Genomic DNA, 23,647 nt, shown 5'->3' on the forward strand with positions numbered 1-23,647 from the left:
AAATATGGTTTGGTTTTCCTTTGAAAATCTGAACATGTGCATTTCATTTTATTGAGAGGGCTTGCATATCACGTTGACAGAAGGGTTGTCTGCGGAACAGTGATGATGGTGTGTCGTTGTATACTTGCCAAATCTAGTAGCGCCAGAGTATTCTGATAGTTCATAATGATTTTTGTTCTTCCTCTAAAGTAGAATATTTGTACTAAATTTGTAACACCTAACAAAATTTAGTGGAGTTTTTCAGCTGCATGTTCTTTTAGACGTCACGTTACCAGTATGAACTTACTTGTATCAGACAATATTTCAGCTGCTATTTTGAAGAAACAGTTTCTATTTTTTCGCTCATGGCTTGTATTGGAGTCGTGTAATTTTGTGTACGTTGAGCTGCAACTAAATTTACTTGCTCCTAGTTTTAACGTTCCTTTGAAAATTATTTTTGGACTGTTGAAGAACATGACTTTACATCTCGGCCATTGAAAACTTGGTATTTAAAGTGAGAGTTCTGTAAGAAACTGTACAATTTATTTTAGCCTCTTCATTTTATGCTCTGAATCAGAGCTACAGGCTTGTGTGTTCATGCTGAAACCTGATAGCTGATTCAGACATCTCTGTATAGTTCATCTAAGGCTACTGCAGGGTAGAAACAAAGTTCTCGTATTTCAGAGCAAACTGTTTTTATGTTTCTGTAGTGATAACAGTGACTCAAGAGAGGGGAAAAAAAGGAAGTTAGGGAAGCTTTCAAATTAGGTAGCTTATTACGGCCTACCTCTGACATTTTTGAAATTTTTTTTTTTTCTTTTCTCTGAAGTGTGTAGTGTTGCAGTCATAACTGTGTTTTGCCTGTTGCTTCCCAAAATCCTTTGAGCATGAAAATAATTCAGGTGGTAGGTGGAGTAGAAGAGCACAGTTGAACAGGCTCTGACACTTAAACGTCCATGGTGATGGTCCAGTACTCTGGTATGCACAAAGTTTTATGGTTGCTGGTATGTTGTGCAGTGTAGTGATGACTTGTTGCTAAGCATAATTTGTTTGGTTCCCAAATTAATGCTGACATCTAATAGTTTATTCTGGTCTTAGTCCAATACATGTGTCCTGTTTGTTCAGCAAGTATACTTTACTTGCAGAATAATCAATTCCATGGGAAATGGCTGCAAAAAAAAAATTATCGTAAAATCAGTGGTTTATGTACATACATTTCTGATATATTGCCAGAACTTAACATACATTTTAGCAAGATTTGCTGTGCTCTTAAAATACTAATTTATAATTTTTATTATCCTACAAGAAGGGGATTTGGTTTTTAGAGCTGTATATTTTGTTTGGCAGGGGACAGTGGTGGTAGATAGTTTTTAAGGGAAGGTATTTTATATAGTGCTAATGAACTTTTTCATAATGGAAAACCTTTTGGTACTGTATTCAGTGGCTTAGTAACATCTCTGTGGATAACTAGTAGTTTGAAAGACTGACCATGCACCATATAAAGTTATCATTGTATAATCTAAATGCAGCTGTTAACATGTTTTCACACTGAATTCTTTACTAGTAAACATGTGAAGATTATGTAATCTTGCAGCAGTGGACCTGCAAGCAGGGTATACTTGTTAAAAAAAATAGATATGATAAATAATATTTTTAATAAAAATTAAAAATTACTTTTTTTTAAGCTCTTGAACAGACTTCTCTGTTAACATTGTTTCCATACATACTTATTGAAATTAAAATGAATTATTTCTAAAAGTGAAATAGGAAAGGTCACGATCCCTGTAATGTCAGAGTTACTTGTTTGCAGTGTATTGGGGGTTGATTAACTTTGTGGAATGGCCTGCAAAAAGGAGAGTTAAGCAAGTGTATCAGCCTTTGAAAGCTGAGAACATAAAATGGAACTATGAAGAACAAGACTATCTATTTTTTTCCCCAGTGTCTGGAAAAAGTAAGGGGAGGGAACTAAACAGAACTTGGATGGAACTCTATTTTAATATCTGAGTAGACTTGTAAAAACTAATGGTCTTTTAATCATGTTTTCTTTGGGACGGGGGGGAAGATCATGTTGTGTTCTTCATCAGTTCCCATATAAAACATTACTATTTCAGTCCCATACTGATATCAGACTTTTTTGTTAATCATCAACAAACATTAAAGCCCATTTATGTGTATCAAATGAAAATGAAGAAAAATATTTTTTAACTTGAAACCACATTGACAGTCTACCAGACTTCATTGCAGTGAGGTCTGAAACTGTCCAGATTCTGTCCCTCAGATGTTAATTACTTTGCAGATGGAAACACTTTAAACCCCATAGTTCCTGTGAGCTGCTGCAGCAGTGGTGTCAAAGCGTGATGATGACATTGACACCCACATGTAACATCTGTGCAGACGAGAAGCATGCTATGAATGGCTGTATGGTACGAGTGCCTCACTAGGAGGCTCAGCAAGTCAGCAGAGAAATGTGTGAATTCCTAGTGACTGAAAGATGCTACTTTGCTTAAATTTCAGGTCCTCTGTTGCTGTTACTACTTTTCCTTAGGGGAAAGAGTTTTGTTAAATACTCTTTTTCTTTAAAAACAGGTGATGAAAATAATTATAGTACTACTGGATTCCATTGCTTTCTGATAGCTTCTGAAGCTGGGATCAAACTGAGTAGGAGAAATAGCAATAGATTTTGTGGTATTTGAATGCCATCAGAGAAAAGATCTGGAGGAATAGGGTAGCAAGAGGAGGCACAGGGAGAAAAGAGTATTTTCTTTTTATTTACTGAAGTTAAATTGATAAATAATCATTGAGATTCTCCTGTAACTGAATGCAAGCTGTGGCATTGCAGATTACTAACTGGAAAATTTACATGACAATATATTCTTAACTTGTATGCTACCCTTTTCTGTCATCTTTAGAAGAACAAATCCTGTTAAGGTACTGCGGATCTTTCTTCGCGTATCCAATATGATCTAAACTGTAGGCGTATATATGTGTGTATTTATTTTACTTTTGTATCTGCTACCATTTGAAATGAAGTATTTTCAAATTGTTCTTGTTTATTTTATTGATTGTGAACTATAATTCTTAGGATGATGTTTAACTAAGGTGTTTTCTTTCAGGGTATTTTAATAACTGAAAGTGATACAGTTCCTACTTCAGTGAAGTGCATTATCTTTCTAAAATGATAAAAAGACTCCAGGTTTTTCTTCAGAATTGCATGTTGCAATGCTGGCACAATTTGGTTTTCATACATTGTTTATTGGTTACTGGAACTGTCCATTTCTATTATTTAAAGAAATGGCTCTTACAAATTACTAAAGTTTCCATTTTCTGTTGCTCTCTTACACTGACACAATTTTCTGCTTCACCAAATCCAAATGTTATGTGGGATGACAGATGCAGTATGGTTTGTCAGAAATAAGTAGTCAGTAAGCACGGGAAAAGATCTTCATAGTAGAAAGCTTCCATAAAATATTGTTTGTAAACTTGAGCAGGATATTTATTCCTGTTCATCTGAAATTAAGATTTCTTTTTACTTTCACTTATGTCTGTTTTCTGCATTTCATTATACTTTTTCCATAGCCCCTTGCTTCAAGGAACTAGAGAAAAAAAAAATACACAGCAATAACAAGCAATAACAATAACAAATGGGTATGTCCATGATCAACAGTACTGTGGCTGTTTCAAGGCTACATTCACCGTCTCAGATTTGGTGAACTATTTCTACTCTGTAGGAGGAGTGGGGCTGGTCACAGATTTAAATGATTTTCTGTTGTTTTACTTAAGACTAGCTGTAGTTCCTCAGTTTCATTTTGCTGCTTTTTTTTTTTTTTGTTATTCTAGGCTTTCAGCTCTGGATTTGGTTCTTTACAAAACGAATATTGCATTGTTTCACAAAGGTTGGACCCTCCAGTAGCATTTGTCAAGATCAGTGCACATAAATCAACTGCTTATTTTTCTTGAAGACTTCTGTGCAGCTTTTAAAGTTTTAATCACAATGAATTCGGGCTTATGGAGTCAAGAAAAAGCAAGTTCATCCTATTGGGAAGAGCGGATCTTTTACTTGCTTCTCCAAGAATGCAGTGTCATAGACAAGCAGACTCAAAAGCTCTTGAAAGTGCCCAAAGGTAGCATTGGGCAGTTTTTTCAAGACCGTTCTTCTGTGGGACACTCCAGAAATATTCCTTGTAAAGGCAAGAAACTACAGATTGGATTAAAGATTCTGGAACAACCTCATGCAATCCTGTTTGTGGATGAGAAGGATGTTACAGAAATAAATGAAAAACTAGCTGAGTTGCTTTTGGCCATTACTAACTGTGAGGAAAGATACAGTCTGTTTAAAAGCAAAAGCAGGTTAACTAAAGGCATCCAAATAGATATCGGCTCACCTGTCAGAGTACAGCTGAGATCAGGAGATGATAAATTTCCTGGAGTTGTTCGCTTCAGAGGACCCTTAATGCAAGAAAGGTCCCTAACAGGGATATACTTTGGAGTAGAGTTGCTGGTAAGTTTCTTGCTAAGTGGGAGCATCATATATATTTTATAAGATGAGCTAAAAATCTTCTATTTAAAAAGGCAGTCATAATAATTTTTTTTTCTAGAACCACCATTACCCCTAAAAATTCTGTAATTTTCAGTCTTTTCGTAAGTATTGTTATTAAATACCTGTGAACGCATCATATAACATCAGCCTTGTATTCTACATGTTAAGTGATGCTTGATGAGGTGCATGTGCTGGCAAAAAGACTTGAACATACTCTGACTCTTCCAGCCTAGAAAAATTTATTACTTGCGTCCCCATCATGGCAAATATCTGACTCTCAGATTTCTGTTGAGTACTTTGTTTTTCCCTGCATGTGGCAGGATGCAATCCATAAATGCAGGCTTGGATTTTAGGGCTGCTGGTTTTGTAGAACCCTGAAAGTCAAATGGCAACTAGTTAAGATAGAGAATGTTGCCGTTGGGTGCTCCTAGTGAGGTATTTCTGCAGAATTAATGTCAACCATAAGCTTTTTAAGGATTAGATTCAGGAGAGTGTCACTCTTGCGTTAGAAGTATATTTTTCAAAGCACTCTTTAAACTTTTCCCAAATTCTTTGTGGTTCCCACTAAGAACCTCAGGGAATATCAGGCCCAAGTGCTTCTGAAAATCAGCTCTCTTTATTTGGCATCTGAGTGGAATTTTGGATGCTTAGCATTATGTCTAGTATGAAGTACTCTTGTCTTGATATGGCAAAATTTGATGATAGAAGCAAGATTTGCACCTGAAGAAAACATGCTTCTCTGAGTAAAAAGGCTTCTGCCTGCAGCTACTTTCTAATCTAATGACATCTTACTATTTATTCCCCTAAGATAGTGTGTATATTTGCCACAAATTCCGGCAATAGAATTCTCCCAATATAATGATAGTTCATCCAGCAAATTCTTACTGCAATATCTCCAAAACACTGGATTGTGTTACTGCTTTTGTAGTAGTCTGCTTTTGCACAAAATACACTGCTGCTCTTTTTTTTTTTTTTTCCTTTTTTTTTCTTTTCTTTTTTCCCTCCTCTTCTTCCTCCTCCAACACTTAGGAAGAAGGTCACGGTCAGGGCTTTACTGATGGACAGTACCAAGGCAAGCAGCTTTTCAGATGTGATGAGGATTGTGGGGTTTTTGTTGCTTTGGACAAACTGGAGCTGGTGGAAGATGATGACAATGAACTGGAAAGTGACTATGCAGCTCCAGTTGACGCAATGCAGGTAGAACTTCCTCCTCTGGAGATCAACTCCAGGGTTTCTCTGAAGATAGGAGAGAGTATAGAGTATGGGACAGTTATATTCTGTGATGTCTTACCAGGAAACGAAAGTTTAGGATACGTTGTTGGAGTGGACATGGTAAGAAAATAATCTGACTTTAATAACTTTTGCATGTGTGTTAGCTAGTAATTTACATGCAATATAGAAGAAACATTATCCACAAGCTACTTCAGTGGAGGCTGACCTAAAATGGGAAATAAACACTTGTGTTCAAAGATGCCCCTTGGTGGTAACTGGTTTTTGGCATGAGGTAAATGGTATCCTATTTGATGCTAAACAGTTCAGGAGAAATACTGTCGTTACTCTGAGGAGCCTCCACTGAGCTACTTGCAATGTTAGATGTTAGTGTTGAAGTAACAGTGTTGAGTGTTTGTCATGTGAGACTGCCTTTGTTCTGCCTTTTAAAAAAGTAGTCTGGATGCCTTTTTCTTTGTTAGCTATTGTTAAAAGCTTTTTTTCATGTAATTTTGGTTTGTTTTTCTTTGTTCTACCTTAAAAATACTGAATTTTAAGTACAAAAGTCAATCTTTCAAGAAAATGTGAAGCTTGTCATTAAAAATTATTTCTAGCAACTTGAATTTTTTAAAATTAACAGCTTCCAAATTTTTGGTAGTTAAAAGGGTGATTTGGTTTTGGTTTTGTAGATCAGGTGCTTCCATTTTCTTGATTGCAGTAGCTGTTGCCCAACAATGCACTGGCATTGTTCTAACTTGTTTATAAATAATGGATTTCGGTAGAGGAATGCTTGTTAAAATAGAAAATATTTCTCAAAAGAACGGTTTTTAAGTTTGCATTTGTGTTTAAAGACTGTAATGTTTGACTCTTCTAAATACAAAGTTTGTTATGTTCCTAAAGATGTATGTGTGTATTCTGTACTATGTAAATCTTCTCTTGGGATACATGTAACATGTTTTTCTATTTTTAGGATAATCCTATTGGAAACTGGGATGGAAGATATAACGGAATACAGCTGTGCAGTTTTGCAAGTGTTGAAAGTACACTTCTTTTGCATATCAATGATGTTATTCCAGGTACGCTCTGCTTTCTTAACTAGAAGGCAGACTTTGATACCATCTCAACCTAGGCACAGCTATATGATTGAAACAGTACTGTGGAATTAATATCCTAAATTCACTTGAATTAGTTTAACCTTCTCTGTTATACTTCAGTTTCCTTCTCCTTTTGGTTACAGTCTCGGTAGTAGAAAAGGCTTAATACTGAACAAAATTCATGTCATCATTCATGTACAGTTGTATAGTATTCATGAATATGTGAGTGTCTGTAGCAGGAATCTTTTTATTGAATGTTCTTCAGTTTACTCCAGGAGTTTAAATATCTTGGATCAGAAAGCTGTTCTTTCTGTGCTTGAAATGTATTGATGGTATTGTTTATGCATTCTGGGAGTAAATACTTGAAAAGTCATAGCAAGACTGTGGAAAAATTCACCATCTGCTATAATTCAATGAGTAGTATTAACTTGTAACCACTACAGTCCCCTGACTCCTTTCCTGAAGAAAGAAAAATGTTTCATGTAAAACTTTTGTTTGTGCTCTATCTGAAGACAGGTACTAATGAGCGTGCAGTCTTGTACAGCCTGTAGTAGTCTGTAACCCTTGCCCTCTCTTCAATTTGGCTAACTTTTGTTATGTTCACCTCCTACTTGTTGGTTTAGTTGAGATCCATGTTTTTGCATGAATTCTCTCTTCTCTGGAGAATTCATGGGGGCTTGCCATTTTTTGGGAGAAGAGCATTTGTTGTAGATGTGTTGGTAGTAAACAAAGTTTAGCATTTCATGCATCTGTTTCACGTAACGGAAGCATGCACATACATTGAAGAACGTGAAGTGAATCTATTTGATGTGTTCAAGAAATAATGGTAGAGTTCAGAGTAAAGTAATTGCTGATGTGATAGAAGCAAATCCTATATACATAAAAGGTTGGTTATGTGCCAAGCAAGGTTTTGCTCCAGTCAGTTTTAAAACTTATGATGCTAGACCTTGGTTCAGTTACATTTCAAGTTGAACTTCTTTGACATAGTAAAAGCATAGAAAAGGGAAGCTAACATGCTCTTTATATACCACATCTTAGAGACTGTGTCACAGGACAGGAGACCTCCCAAGCTTGCCTATACCTCAAGAGGTGGTGGTGACAAAAGCTTGTTCAATCATAGTAAGCCAAAGGCTACAGGTACGTATGGGAAGTGATTTTCTTTACCTTTGTAAGATTGCAGATCTCTTGTTGCTCGGGAAAAAGTGTTGCCTTGCATTTTCTATCACTTCATTTATTATTTCAGTTGCATATCAAGTTAAATTTCTCTTAGTAGAATATTAATATGAGTTTATTTAATCATAAGAAAGATGGTAGATGGTTTAAGGTAAGACTGCTCAAAATATGTTCACTTTCATGAAAAACAGTTCGAGGTTTAGCAAAAATTCAAGAGCATATTGCCTAGTTGTATAACCAGTTCAGGGCTGCATTCCGTTTTTCTGAAAGTGTGGCGTGTGTTTGGTTTTTTGTTGTTTCTTTTAATAGTTTGCTATTGTCTTCCTTCTGCAGGATTAGAAACTTCCAAATTTTTAGCCCAGGAGCAGATCTACTTAATAGTGAATATGTTAATTTTGCTGTGATTCAAAACCAAAATTGAATTCCCGAAATATAAACTTCTTTTGACTCTGGTTTTGGCCAGCTCTGAAAATCCTCCCAGGAAAAAAAACCCAAAACTGGAAGGGAGATTGATTTTTTTTTTTTTTATTTTTTTTTTTTAAGGCAGAAATAAAAATTCAGTGTCTTTTGAGTTTACTATTGGGTATTTGGGGTTGTAGAATGCTAATGACAGTATATTCTGTAAGCTTTCATTCTGCCTGGCATTGGATGCTGGCAGAGATGGTCATCGCTGAAGTAACTGTGCACAAGTTATAGCTGTGTGGAATCATATTGGTAATTTATTTGCCTACTTTGAAATTTTTTTGCTTTAAAAACAAAAAATACCTGCTGTACACTGTATCTCAAATACTTTTATATCCATAATTTATAGTAATGAAAAATTTGCACTTGAGGGGTATTTTCTGCCACCTTTTCAGGTTCGTGACTTTAAATTTCAGCTTGGAGGATTAAGTTGGTTTGGAATAAACTGCTACCTTGTTGCAAGCTTAGAACTGTGTTAGCTTTGATGGGCGAGTTTGCTTCTTTGTGGAAGGGTAGTTAATGTCATCTTGAAAGCATAGCTTAGCTAACCTTTAGTAAATAGAGATTAACCTCTTCAGAAAAATGTGTTGTTTTGCAGGGTCTACCTCTGAAGCTGGAAATAGAAACAGATCTGAAGTCTTCTACACGTTAAATGGCTCATCAGTTGACTCTCAGCCTCAAACGAAAACAAAACCCCCATGGTATATTGATGAAGGTAAAGAGAGATGATAGTCTTTCTTGTAGGCATACACTTTATTTAAAAAACAAAAGAAAACTAAAGTGTGTTGATGTTCTTCAAATAAAACAAGTATGAGTTTAAATTTAAAACAGTTGGAATATGTTGTCTTAGTGGAAGACATACTATATCATAAAAAATCTTGGAACCCCCATGAAAATATACTCCATTTTAATTGACAGACCTGTTGTTTTATTCTGCATGTAGGAGATTACATTCTTGGCAACGTATGCACAGCTCTGTGGGAATGTGTATGTCTTGGAGGCAAAATAAAAGCTGAGGCTTGGAAGGAAGATATGAAGATATTCCTTGTAGCCAAGTATATAGAGTAATTTTATTTTGCTTGTCTTTTTGTAGCTAATGTTACAGATCTAAGGGAACTGTAATATTCTGCCATGCCAGCTAACCAGTCTGGAAGTAAGGGGCGGGGGGGTGGAATCTGACTAAGCATACATGTTTTTTCAGTATTTTTTTAAAGTTATTTCTGTAAAATCTCTCTCTGAATTCTTACAAGGGTGGGTGCACTTATCGAAAGGATGAGTATATCTTGATTTGCTTCCAGATCTAATTTTTTCTTTTTTTTTTTTTTTTTTTTTTCTGGTCAACTTTTCTAAAGTGTGGCTGGCTGGCTTAGTGACTGAAGGGGTAAATACTAAACTAATCATGTTAATTTACAATGGAAACCTATAGCAGTACTTGCCCCTGAATTCCATGAACTGTGAAAGAAAATGGGTTAAAGTTGTTCTTGGTTGCCTAACAGATGTTGTTCCAATAGCTTAGAACTCTGTTTAAAAACTAGTTTATTATAATATTTAAAATAAACAAGGTAAATATCCTATCTAGAAAGGACTATGGAAGTAAAGGATTAAATAATTTTTTTAAAAATTTTTGGACATTAACCTCATGTAATAAAACAGTGTGGGGAGAAGAGGTGATGAAGAGGCTTTTGCTCTGTGAATACCAATTGTGTGTTAGAGACCATGTAGAGAGATGAGAGAAGATACAGAACACTTGGGCTATTACATCTAGTTGTGATCTCATTTATCAAACACTGCATTAGTGATGACTTATTTCAATCTTTTATTCTTTATAGACACTGATAGATTCCTTGTGTTAGAACCAAAGTATATTGTGATAGAGCCAGGGGACTAAACACTTTTCCATTTGCAAATCATGTCTACAAGCAATTGCTCATATCTGTTTAAGCTGTGAACCAAATCCTTTCCTCAGTCACACTGACCAATGAGTTCTTCCTAGTTTTGCCCATTACAGTCATATTCTTGGGGCTGTTAACTTGTATTCAAAGAAAAATTCTGATGTGTGGGTAAAAAAAAAAAAAGTTTTCAATCTAAACTTTCCTGTAGTTTCTGGCTAACATCTCCTTTCTCTGTGCTATTCATTTCTGTTGGTTGTAGTAAAAGTGGTAGGGCTACAGCAGTGTCTCCTCAGCCAGTTCTGTCCTTCCACTGTTGCCAAGTGACAAACATCTTCCTGCATGTCCCCAGCTGTTAGTGCTTCCTATACAGGACACCCATTAAATCAGATGTGGTTGCAGATAAACTTCACTGGTTTGATAGCTAAGTCTTTCCTTTTGTAAGATGGGGAAAAAACCCCCCATCATTTACTAACATCTTGGTTTTGATTTTAACAGTTGCTGAAGACCCTGCAAAATCACTTACTGATTCATCTCCTGGATTTGGGCATTCTTCACCACCACTGCAGCCACCTTTAACAAACTCTGTGTCTACAGAAAACAGATTTCACTCCCTCCCTTTTAGCTTGACAAAAACGTCAAGTACCAATGGTACTATTGGACATAGTCCTCTCTCTTTATCCGTTCAGTCAGTCATTGGTGATGTAAATACTACGGCTAACCAGGAGACTCCATCAACAGCAGGCCCAGTTGGGAACTCGCATGGTCTTGAAGCAGGTTCCTTGGCTGAAGTTAAAGAAAATCCTCCTTTCTACGGAGTAATCCGCTGGATTGGCCAGCCCCCTGGAGTAAATGAAGTATTAGCTGGACTGGAACTGGTAAGTACAAATTGTAGTTCACATTAATATTAATTACATGTTACTAGTTTTGTTTCTGAGAGTTGGTGCCTGTATACTTTGCAAAAGCAGTCAGTCTGGAGGAATTTATCCAAACAGGTTACCGTGTGGTCTCCTTATAGCTAAATTCTTAGATGAGCTCTGACTTTTGTGGCTACCTAGACCTTACTCTCTTAATAGGCTCTGAGATATCTTTGTGTCACAATGGGTAATTGAATTTGTAGGACTGATCACTTACTTTAAGGGAGTGCCCTTTGCTTATGTTGTGGAGATTTTAATTTAAAAAGCTGATTGTATTTAAAGGTTCTTTGAAATGCAGATTTACATAAAATGACCTGGCTGTAAGAGTCTTTAATGAATATCGATTTTTTGTTTGTTTTTTGCATACCAGCAAATGGGCAGCGTCAGTTATGACTGTCAGAATCATAACACTGGTTTTGATAATCAGTGGTAGTGATATTGTTGATTTGACATCCATGTGCTTTATGTGTTCGTATGGGTCCTTTGTAAATTCACAGTTGCTGCAAACATGAATTGCTGTTACGTGCTGACATTTACTCTGTGGCAGCTGCTGCCAAGGTTGTGATTGGCTATCAGTTAAATTAATGTGTATGCAATTAGGGAGATGGGGTTCTTTATTTGGGATAATGATCAATAAAATTTCAGCTAAAGCAGTGTACAATTATGTAAAACAACAAACATCTTTAGCAAAGTAGGTGAGAATGTGACTGGAATTTCAGCTGTTACAAACAATCCTGATGCTTGTGAGTTTTTTGAGTGAAGCTCAAGCTGCAGTTTGCCAACTTCTTAGACTGCATTTTAGGATGCCTTGTGTTAAACTGGGGCCTTGGACTTGCCTGTCATGCATTTCTGCATTAAAACCTAGCAACTGTGAGTAAGCAGACAATATACCTTAAATCATGTTATCAAAGATAAATAATGGTAACTTGTTATTTTTCATACCTAGTTTGTGTTGTCTTTCCTTGTACATTTTGTGTGTTCTGAAGCAGGTATTTTTCTTGTGCAGTCTACAGACACACTGGAAGTATTAACACTACCCAAGGCTTAGTGATTTTAATTGAGTTTCGAAAGGTGTTTGGTAGTGCACATGTGCTCTCTCTAACTACAGAAGGAATCTGGAGTGACTAGCTAGCTTAGTTAAGTTCCTGATGTTGACTAGGTTTAATTCTTGCTCTCCTCTCCCACCTCCCCCGTGCTGCTTCTGATGGAATTTTTGTTTGATTTTGGATGGAGTGAAAACTTAAGCATGAAGAAAAAAAGTGCGACTCTTCATTTCCTCAGTAAATCCAGTTAAAGAACACCTCAGCTTAAGCTTTGCATACTAAAATGCAGCAACATTGTATATCAAGCTTCAGAGTACCTGAAGGGTGCTTACGGGTATATACTTTATCAAATGTCTTACTGCAGAATTCTAGAAATAAGAAAAATAATGAATTCTCACTTGAATTTTCAGGAAGATGAATGTGCAGGTTGTACGGATGGAACATTTAAAGGAACTCGATACTTCACTTGTGCTCCGAAGAAAGCTCTTTTTGTTAAACTCAAAAGCTGCAGGCCAGATTCCAGGTTTGCCTCACTACAGCCCGTTTCCAACCAGATTGAACGCTGCAACTCTCTAGGTACTGAGCTTCTGCTTATTACTTACGTATCAGCTGGGAACTGACCTGGGTTTTGGTTTCATTTATTCCTGCAATATGTTCTTTGTATTGAACACTTGAAAATCTGTACAGGTATTACTTAGATTAATGAATAGAAGATCAGTCTGTACAGAACATAACGCTTCTATGGATTACTTTTTTATGCTTTAAAACAGGAAAATGTTTATATATTTGAAGGAATTTCATAAAATTAAGGGATTTTCATTATGCTGTACATTTTTTACTTTAGAAGTTGTAAAGCAGTCTTGCTGAAAATGGTATTTGCAACTCAGCAATATGTGATTGCATTATCAGAACTAAAGAGTTATTTTTCTATAATGTCAAATTATTTTTTTCTAAATATTAACATAGAAAAGCATGTATTTTTATGGTGGAAGTTAGTGGTGAAAAACTCAGGGGTTTTTCTAACTTCAAATATTTGAGATTTCTTGGGTCATGTTGTATTGCCTGGGACAACAGCAAAGAAAAAATTGTCTGATACTTGTAAGATAGTGTGAACAGGGCATTTATAATGAGAAGAGAACTTCATTCCTACTGGATAAAATTAATTCAGTGCTGCAGGCTTTCTGAAGCACTCTGATGTGCATTGTCAGTGGAATGGAAGGCCTTGTTCACTTTCTGGAAGACAGTGAGTCACAGCTATAATAAAATGTTATTCTAGTCCAGAGAAGGAATGCTTACACTAAGGCAGCAACTTAGCTATAAACATTAATAGGAAAATCTCAAGGGGATAAAATTTGAGGCTTTAAAGTGTCTTTTGAAAAAAAAAATTTCAGCCTTTGGAGGTTACTTAAGTGAAGTGGTAGAAGAAAACACTCCTCCAAAAATGGAAAAAGAAGGTTTAGAGACAATGATTGGAAAGAAGAAAGGTATCCAGGGTCATTACAACTCCTGTTACTTAGACTCCACCTTATTCTGGTAAGTTCATAATTTGTATAGTGGCATCCCATGCTAGAAATGCAGAACACGTGGTCTTTGTTGTAATGACTGTCTGTCTGTATTACTGTGCAGCTTGCAAAGTCATGCACTGCAATCTTTGACACATTACTATGCTCTTCCGATTTGAGCAAGTTCTGCAGCATTCGCTGCATAACATGAAGTGCTAATCATGTCCAAATTGTGCTGGCCCTTATGTATCTATACTCTTTTTGACTGAGTGAGTCCCTGGCCTGTAAAATGGTTGAAGGATGAAAGAGTACACAGGCCAGGGGGTGGAGGGAGGGAAACATCTCATAACTTACTTGCGGAATCCTGCCTGGGCAACTGGTTTCCTACTCTGCTGCAGAAAGGATACTGGGTTAGTGAAAGTGGACTTTCACTATTTAGTACAGTTGTGTTGTCCTCTGTCCATAATTATCTCTTTTTGAGTTTGTTTAGTTCTTTAATTCTTCCTGTGGCTTTGCTTCGTTTGTCTTAGTTGCTCAGGCATCTGAATAGTTGTATCTTCCAGAATCAAAACAACCTTCCTTTTTTTTCTTTGTAGCCTGTTTTCTTTTAGCTCTGTTTTGGACACTGTGTTACTCAGACCTAAAGAAAAGAATGATGTAGAGTATTATAGTGAGACTCAAGAGCTGTTGCGGACAGAGATTGTGAATCCTCTGAGAATGTAAGTAAAGACATGAAGTGGTCTCTGGTCTAATATAAATTTTATACTAGATCCTGCTGTGTGTCCATTCCTATCACAAACCTGAAAAGTTTGGCTAGCTGCTGCCGCCAGTCTGTTCAATTTTTTTTTTTTTTGAGTATTTTTACTTCATGGTAAAGTTAATTAGTGCTAACTGGAAATAGTTATTCATTGTTTGGTGGTAAAATATTTTCACTAGTCTCTATTTGGAAATGCAGTCAGCATAAAGCTATTGTAAAATTTGTATAGGTATGAATACAAAAGCATTGATAAATGTAAGTTATGTTCATTCATGGCATTCATATTTACATGTGTTTAATGTTGCTGTTCTTGATGAGAAGTATTTGGGTTATCTTATGTTGAGTTTCACAATTTGATAGATTTGGTGGGGCTTTAAAAGTTTCATTAATTTTTACATGTGGTCTGCAAGTGGTTGAAACACTTTTATTAAAAGAACTTAACATGAGCTTTGTAATTTCTTAGGCACAATGAATAAAGGAAATATGGCAAAAACATGCATGAAAAGTTAGTCTTTAGCTTAATTGTTTTTTTTAAACATGCAAATAATACAGTTGTAGTTCTGAAATTCTGTGGGCTGTCAGTGAACAATTTATCACAAAGGTTTTCTTTTCATTCCTGGAATAAAAGGATGGCTTCTGAACCCTGGTTCTTGTAAGGGTGTGTGTACTTCGCCTGATGTGTTCCAGGGTTCTGTGGTATAGGTAGTAGGATACACACCAAGTAGCAGAAATCTCAAGTGGCTGAGAAGACTGAAAGTCTTACTTCTCCTACCTTTCCACAGTGCTTAAAACTTTCTTTGCACTTTTTGTAAACTTTTAGAGGAAAAGATGAATGCCCAAAACGTCAGCTTCTTAGGTCAGTAATACAGTTCTGTATCTTTCTATCAGATATTGAAATATTTTTTTTTTTGTTAACAACTCCCACAGTGGTGTTATATGTGACATTCTGAAAGTGATGTATTAAGTGATGCAAATTAGAGTGAAAACAAATCAAAAGTAATTGACTGAAAAATCAGAAAACAGTTATCCTGGTAAGTTGATGTTTAAAAAGAGCATTTAAAGGTTATGTGAGAACATTGAGCACTGCACTAAATTTATACTGCATTAAAAAAACGTGAAGTCAGATTGAATATGGGGAGACAATACATAGTTTTAAAGAAATACTGTACACAGTTAAAGAAGGATCTGGGAGCCTGTATTTCAGCATTTAAGAGCGGTTTTTCTTCTGCTTCTCTGACTTGATCACAAACTAGCTAATAGCTTATTAAACCCATTTATCTTAGATATGGATATGTTTGTGCTACAAAAATCATGAAACTGAGGAAAATACTTGAAAAAGTTGAGGCTGCATCAGGATTCACTTCAGAGGAAAAAGGTAACTGGGGAGGTTTTCCTTTCTTTTGAGATTTGTAAGAATCGTAATATGAAGGAACTGAAATACCTTGCTATATAATTACACGAGAACAAAATATACACAAATATTTTTCTGTAGCAGTAATATCTCTACCAGAGATTTGAGTGACCATTGGGTGGTTAAAAGGTCTTTTCTGCTTCCTTGGGTCTGTAAGGAACCCTAGCTGAACAGTTTCTGCCATAACAGTCTTTCACTGACTGGATTTCTTTTCTTGCCTTCCTGTGCATATGTAACTCCCTTCTAGCAGTTAGGGGAGATCTAAGGCTTTTCCTCAGAAATGAAGACTGTGATAAGGCTGGGGTCTTTGTCCTCTTTCAAAATGTCACTTTGGTCCCTGAGGAATAATCTTTCTACTACCATATTTCATTGTCACAATGGTTAGGTAGTATTTTATGAAATAAAACGTGTAAATCGTGTTAGAAAAATCAGTTCCCAACCTTTTGATCTTCTGCTGCATATAATGATTAATTAGCATCGTATTATGTAGCTGTTTCATTTTTGTTTGGGAGAACACTGCTTTCTCTATAAATGGTAAATGTTGAAAACCAATATTTATAGCAGTTTGTGGCAGGAAGAGAAATATACCAGAAAACTCTCAGTGTTGGCGGAGAATAGAACTCTGGGAAGCTAGTGTTGGCTGCATTCTTGATTAGAGAACTCGGTCTCTAGTTTAGATGAACTTTGTACTATTGTGTGGTTTTATGTAAGTGTTACTGTCACTACTCCTCACTGCTTCTGTGCAGTTTCACTGTTTTCTTTTGAAAGCTTTTATTTCTCCTGGAGAAGTTGTGTGGTGCCAAATGATTCCTCTGAAATACACAGCATCTTTTTGATCTTTACTGGAAAGCTTTGTTACCCTGTTGAGCCTGGGTCTTTTATTAGGGCCATTTGACACCAAATGAGTAAATAGAGGTTTGTGTCATGAAAATGTTCATAGTTTGTCATAACCTTGTTGTGTTAATAAAGCTGTAAAAATGAACCTTTACTTTTGAAAACTTTCATTTAAAATCAGTTTTGAATAATGTATCTGGTTTTGCATACTAAAAAGACTTTTTTTTTCCTCCCCCCCCAGATCCAGAAGAATTTTTGAATATTTTATTTCACCATATTCTAAGAGTTGAGCCACTGTTGAAAATAAGGTGAATCTTTCTTCTTTGTTGAACTCATCTATTTGTAGAGGCTGATGAGGAGAGAGCATCTGCCGCCTTTCAAATTGAGATAGCTCTTTTGAGATAGCACCTTTGTCTTGTGATTCGTATTTCTAATAGAATTCAATATAATGAAGTTATACTGACAAATTTGACACTATTTCCTACCTTTTTTGGTAGGTGGTTTTTGCCCCACTGGTCTCTCATTGCAAAAGCTCATGAACATAGTTTTGTGAGAACTGGACAAAGATCTCGTGCCAGCGCTGTCTACTTGAGAGCCTTACTATCTTCCTGTTAGTTATGCTGGAGAAGGGCTGCTGTAAGAGGACCCTACAGCACTTCTTAATGTGGCTTACAGCTAATAGCTACTTATCTCTGGGACAAGCTGCAGACATTGCTGAATCGGTGTTCAAGCTATGGAAACTGATTTGCGTTTCTTTAACACTAACGAAAATATTTCAGTGGTTTGCCTTGATCAAGTTTGGCTTCTCTTACTTTATCAAAATAACAGATACTGGCATTTATGTATGCCTTCATTCTTGACTGTAGCACTGCAAGGATTCAGCTGTCATAACCGAGTTTAACAGAGGTAGGGATAGCTGCCCACTGCTGTCATTCTGCTAGCTGGCACCTGAGATTCTCAGGTTCCTTGCTGCATTCTGTGGCAGTAGTAGTGTTGCAAGGCATTTCCCATAGTTTTTCAGTCCTTTCCTCGTTGCAGGAATTGTATTAGTTTATATGCTGCTTTAGTTCAGTGGTGTGTGAGGTGTGTAAGTGCCCACTGGCCGCTGCACTATGTGGAGGTACAGAAGCTGCGATGCCGTAACTAGAGCATCTGTGTGTAGTATGCTGTAGTTCACTGCGCAGATGCCATGTGAGTACACTGAGGCTATCTTCTGTGGTAGTTCTGTAAAGAAATTTTGAAAAAATTTGAAGGGATGAGAGATCAAGGTACGCAATGAATTTGGAACTGTGTTCCTGCTTCTGCCTAGACAAAGGTCTATGTTTGTAATCTACTGTTAGGTTAACTGCCCCCCCCCCCCCCCCCCCCCCCAAACATAACTAGTAACTTCCAGCATGTATTGGGTCTATATAGAAAGGTGTTTAGAGAATAGCTTGCTATCTTAAGACCCTCACAGTTGTTACTGCCCCTCTTCAGTTCTCTGAAATACAACGTGCTGAGAAACCCCTGTGGCTAATGTATTACTCTGGTGAAACAGCTGGGGTACAATACTATAATTATAATAATAGTATTTATTATTATAATTAGAATAATAGATCTTCATGTGAGAATGTGTTTCTAGTTTTTGGTAGTTAACAGGTGTGCTGCTGTGGTAGAAATCACAGCTGAAAGGAGTAAAGTAAAAGCAGAGGAAGATGCCTCTTACTCCACTTGTATGTTTCTGCACTGTCTTCCATATTTCTTTAATCCTTCTTCAGTAAAGCTTGGCCTTCCAGGTTTTTGTCATGTCTGTGCCATACAGAGGAGAACAGAACTTATATTCCATCATTCAGCTTTTAGCACCAATGTTGGTGTGTTTTGTGTATGTACCTTAACTCTTAAAGAGTAATTCAGAAGTCTCCTTTCTTAGAAAGAAGGCTTAAAATTAGTAATAGTAACTTTGAGCATCATACCCTTAGAATTCTCTCAACACCTGAGAACTCTAAAAAGCAATGTTGTCTTAAATGCTGGCTAGGATGGGAAGAGATTACTGTTTATAGCAAATTTGATGGAAGTTTCCAGGAGCTTTGACACTAGGATGAAACAGCTCCTATCTAAGTTTTTTTCTTTTGTTATTGGAGGCCAGTTACTCCTATATGCTTTTTCTCCATGATAGCAAAATCCATTTCTTCAATGTTAGCACAGTCTTCTATATCCTTTCTTATGTCCTTACAGAGTAGGTTGAATTACTCATCTGAAGCTCTCTTCCCAAATATCTCAGATTTAAGTTTATGTAACAGAAATATTACCTGAAAACATCAGTACTTAATTTTGACTTTGTTTTGAAACATGTGACCTCAGAACTTAAATTGGTAGCTTAATCCTTTGTCCCTCTCCCTATCCATACTAAATTGTGTTGTGGTTTTGTGGTTCTTGTTTTGGGAGGGGGTTGGTTTGTGGTGTGTGTGTGTGTTTGTTTAGTGGGGTGAGTGTTTGGTTTTTGTTTGTTGGTTGATTGGTTGTCTTTTGGTTGGTTGGTTGGTTTTTGGGTTTGAGGGTTTTTTGTGAGGATGAGGAAGTTTATCCAGACCACTTGCTACGGCTAGCATTGGCAGTTAATGTAGTAGCCTGCCTTCTTAATGTTTGCCTAGGTGTGGAAGGCTTCTTAACAATTAGAGCTGGACAGCCCTTAAATCTGGATTATCCTTTTGGAGAGTTCTCTGTTAACTGTATAGCAAGTCTAGCAACACTAGCAGTCTATGTGAGACTTCCACTGTAGGAAGCCGTGTAAATATCTCCGTGATTAAAAGGAAGTGTTTCATTAAACCCAGTCATTTTTTTAAACTCCTTATTGGGAATATCATACTGAAGAGAATTATTGTTATTCCTTTTTGATGTTTTATTACTGAAACTCTTACTTGTCCTTCCAATGAAAGCTGCTTTAGTCCGTTAAGAGTTTTCGATGCATATGCTTAGGAAATATTTCTCAGTTGGTAGTTCAGTAATGCATAGGCATATGTTTTTCAAACATAGTCTGAAACTTACACTGCTTTTGTTTCATAAATAAGTTTTTCTAAAAATCAGTCCACGCTTAATACTTGATTGCCTGTCATTTCAGGCATTTTGTTGTTGCTGTGTTGTTTTTTTTTTTTTTTGAAGTACAATATATTTCAATACAGAGAGGATGTTGTATAGACTATTTTCTGGTAGTTGTTATTTTCCTAGTAAAATATAGTCATGGTTACAGTAGAGCTTCAGAATCTGTTTTTTTAAATCTGTTTTTTAGATCAGCAGGTCAGAAAGTACAAGACTGTTACTTCTATCAAATTTTTATGGACAAAAATGAGAAAGTTGGAGTCCCAACAATTCAGCAGTTACTAGAGTGGTCATTCATCAACAGCAACTTGAAGTTTGCAGAGGTTGGTGACAGCTGTTGCTTTGTTAGAAGTGATGATACCTAGATATTTGCCCATTCAGCAATGGGACAAAAGTAGGATTTGGTGCAAAAACAAAATGCAGACATGTTGGAAATGGGAGCGGTCACTAAGTCAGTGGTACAGGTTGCCTATATTACAAAAATATTTTAAGGTTGACTCAATGACATGTATCCTTTGGCTGAACAGACCAAAGTAATTTAGGTAAAGAGTTACCAAAAGAAAACTTCTTAGTTACTGCCAGTAACTTGTCTTAAGGACTAATATTTTGAGAGACCTCTGTTTTGTAAAAAGCTTTACAAAGGGAAGATTCCGCCACCCCCCACCCCCCCCCCGAATGGGGCAGTGTAGTCCAGTATATTTAATGTCATACTTGAGCATGACTGGGACTTACAACATTTGACAATGATTTAGATGTCACTTTCCTGTTCTTTTTAGCTGTAGTTTCTCTCAAAGACTTAATTTTGTTTTGCTTACTGTTTTGTTAATTTTGAAGTGAATGGGCTGCAAGTTTAAATAATATGAATACGTTTGTAGCATTAGAAGTATGTCTCTAAATTTAGATAATTATCTATCTCAAGCTCATTACATTATATTCTGGCATTTTACGTAGGCACCCTCTTGCCTGATTATTCAGATGCCTCGGTTTGGAAAAGACTTCAAAATGTTCAACAAAATTTTTCCATCCTTGGAATTAAATATAACAGACTTACTTGAAGACAGTAAGTATATAACATTGTGTTGTGTAATGAGAGTTGTTGAGAGTGACTAACACAGTGAAAGTAAATACTCCTGGTAGTTTTGGTGGTTTTGTTTGGCTTTTTATTAAATACTTAACAATGTAGTGTGAGATGCTGAGGCTGAGGAGAAAGGAAAGTTTACTGGCTAGAATGCTTCCCCCCCCCCCCCCCCCACGTAAATTAAAAGCTGTAATTCAGAAGAATATAACTTGCTTGATTATTTAATTCTTGAGTATCTGTACGACTAAACTTATTTCAAGACAGTGTTGTTAAAATTGAGTTATTAGCAGCAAAACAATTCATTAATATGGCAGGTAGGAAATCTTAAAAGCTAAGTGTAGCACCAAGATTGGTTAACTGGTATTTACAATGTTGACTACATTTCATTAGTCATCAGTTTGTGCTGCTTGTTTCTAAGCTTTTTGTCATTAGTTAATCAAACTAGAAGAAGAGAACCTGAGATTAGTATGTAAGCCTGCAGCATGTAGTGATGGTGCATTTTTCAACTATAAATTTATCACTTTTTTTGTGACGTGAATTTCTGACATTTGTCATCCACTGGAATTTTTCACTGCATTACCTAAGGAAAGACACCCAGTTTTAAATTTGAGATAAGAATTAATAAAACTGCTAAAATTAATAGAATAATAATCTCTGAAACCATCATGGCCTTTTCTTTCACTGTCATGGCCATCAGTTTATGCTATTTATTTTTTTTTTTTCTGGTGTTTACAGGCATAGGGGCTAAGCTAAGCTAGCTGTACCAGTATGATGAGAGAGAACTAACTTGATTTAAGTGTTTTTACTTTTTCGTGTAGTTGATAGAGCTTAATTTTTATCATCTTCTGTTTTGCAATTTACCACTCTAAATGTTTTTCTTTTATTCCACATTATGTCAGAGGTAAGAAGTTAAATACAGTGGTACATTTCTGCTTTGATTGGCAATCTGGTTTTAGCTTTTTTTAATGTAGCGGTTTTCCTCCATTTAAAGTAGTAATCCTCCCTCCTTTCCATACCCCTTATTTTAAAAAACAAAAGAAGCCTCCCCAAATTGGAGACTAATACCTTCTTTAACAATGCAGCTCCCAGGCAGTGCCGTATATGTGGAGGGCTTGCTATGTATGAGTGCAGAGAATGTTATGAAGATACTGATATTTCTGCTGGGAAAATCAAGCAGTTCTGCAAAACGTGCAATACACAAGTGAGTTGTTGTCTTTGTTATTCTACATGGGTTTAACCCAAATGGTATATGCTGTAATAATCAAAAGAAAGGCGTAAGAGCATAGTGAGACTTTCTCACCAGTACTAGTGTAATTGCACCCACCAAGTAAAATGTAGCCTTCGGTGACAAATCAGGAACTCCACCTGACACTGCAACGTATTCATCGACAGTTTCTTACTGAAAACATGGCAACTGCCAAATCTGTGACTGAACACAGTGGAGAAGTAGTAATCATAGGCAGCTTGGAATCTGTTTCCTGTCACCTGCTTTAAATCCTAATTTTACATACATGCTACCTTGTTTGAATCGATAGATTCATGACATGGAACCACTTAATTTTGAGTGCTGTTTGGTAACTTGCATGAAGCTGTCATAGTCATGGCTTGTTTTCAAGCCCAAACCTAGTAGAAAATTGTTGCATTAAATCTGACCTCCCTTCTAACCTCAGATTTGAATTTTGTGGGCAATATTGAGCTATACTGGTGGGGAAAAATAGAGAAACGTTTAGTCTGCTACTGTTACTGCAGTTCTTTCTCTAATGCCATTAATCTTCAGTTCAGCAGTAATGTTCTTTTTAGCTTTGTCTGTCACTGAAACAAATAATCTTATGGGGTGTTTTTTCTCTTCTGAAATATCACTTCAATTGTAGGTTCATCTTCATCCCAAGAGACAGAGTCATAAATTCAATCCATTGTCACTACCTAAAGATCTGCCAGACTGGGATTGGCGACATGGCTGCATCCCATACCAGAAGATGGAGTTGTTTGCTGTTCTTTGCATAGAAACAAGTCACTATGTAGCTTTTGTTAAATATGGGAGGGATGACTCCGCTTGGCTTTTCTTTGACAGCATGGCAGATCGGGATGGTAGATCTTTTATTTATTCTTATTAATTTTCTCTTACTTTTTTTAATGTGTATTACTATCTTAAATTTCAGTGCCTATTTCTTAATGTTTTGGAGATACTAATATTGTTTAACTTGATGTACTTGATGCTGGGACATTAATCTTGACCTAGCCTTACCTCAGTGCATTGATTTCATAGCAGTCACTGATTTGCATAATCTGAATTTCACCTAAATTGGGTACTGTATTAAGTAGATAGTACAGAAGTAACTGCAGAAGTTTTCTGGCGGGACTCCTTATACATTTTTCTATCCTTTGCAAGTTTGGCAGAGAGAATTCATTTTAAATAATCAACTGCAGGAATGTGTTCTTTCAGTCTGTATTTAAGTGGATGTACACAATCTCAGATACTATGCAAATATTTTTATTGCTTTTGTTTAAATGACTTAGTGTAGGTGTCTTCAGAATAAAAGAAATAGTCACACATTACAACATCTATGCCATTCCTTTGAATCTCTTTAGAGTTATCAGTGGAAAACTGTTACCCTGTAATAATACAAATGTCAGTAAAACAAGTGTTCTCTCAGATACTGCTGCATTAAATAGTGTTTAAATAAGGA

The 23,647-nt window shown here is 36.3% G+C and overlaps 1 protein-coding gene across 5 annotated transcripts in view; it reads left to right on the forward strand.

Moving 5' to 3' along the window:
• The window catches only part of CYLD (CYLD lysine 63 deubiquitinase), a 30,035-nt gene that overhangs the window by 788 nt on the left and 5,600 nt on the right, over positions 1 to 23,647 (forward strand). For 2 of the 5 annotated variants that reach the window (XM_052795985.1, XM_052795984.1), the window contains exons 2-16: positions 3,817 to 4,477; positions 5,546 to 5,848; positions 6,696 to 6,801; positions 7,858 to 7,956; positions 9,053 to 9,169; positions 10,842 to 11,221; positions 12,714 to 12,879; positions 13,695 to 13,836; positions 14,402 to 14,524; positions 15,846 to 15,937; positions 17,049 to 17,115; positions 20,073 to 20,205; positions 20,834 to 20,942; positions 22,043 to 22,161; positions 22,832 to 23,048. In XM_052795985.1, coding sequence (XP_052651945.1) covers positions 3,971 to 4,477; positions 5,546 to 5,848; positions 6,696 to 6,801; positions 7,858 to 7,956; positions 9,053 to 9,169; positions 10,842 to 11,221; positions 12,714 to 12,879; positions 13,695 to 13,836; positions 14,402 to 14,524; positions 15,846 to 15,937; positions 17,049 to 17,115; positions 20,073 to 20,205; positions 20,834 to 20,942; positions 22,043 to 22,161; positions 22,832 to 23,048 — 2,680 coding nt within the window. In that variant the 5' untranslated portion in view covers positions 3,817 to 3,970. Of the gene's footprint in view, positions 1 to 3,528; positions 3,625 to 3,816; positions 4,478 to 5,545; positions 5,849 to 6,695; positions 6,802 to 7,857; positions 7,957 to 9,052; positions 9,170 to 10,841; positions 11,222 to 12,713; positions 12,880 to 13,694; positions 13,837 to 14,401; positions 14,525 to 15,845; positions 15,938 to 17,048; positions 17,116 to 20,072; positions 20,206 to 20,833; positions 20,943 to 22,042; positions 22,162 to 22,831; positions 23,049 to 23,647 lie in introns of those variants that run through there. The other 3 variants (XM_052795986.1, XM_052795988.1, XM_052795989.1) reach the window with 3 other exon arrangements.

The sequence above is a fragment of the Harpia harpyja genome, chromosome 9, assembly GCF_026419915.1.
Source record: "Harpia harpyja isolate bHarHar1 chromosome 9, bHarHar1 primary haplotype, whole genome shotgun sequence".
Taxonomy (NCBI): domain Eukaryota; kingdom Metazoa; phylum Chordata; class Aves; order Accipitriformes; family Accipitridae; genus Harpia; species Harpia harpyja.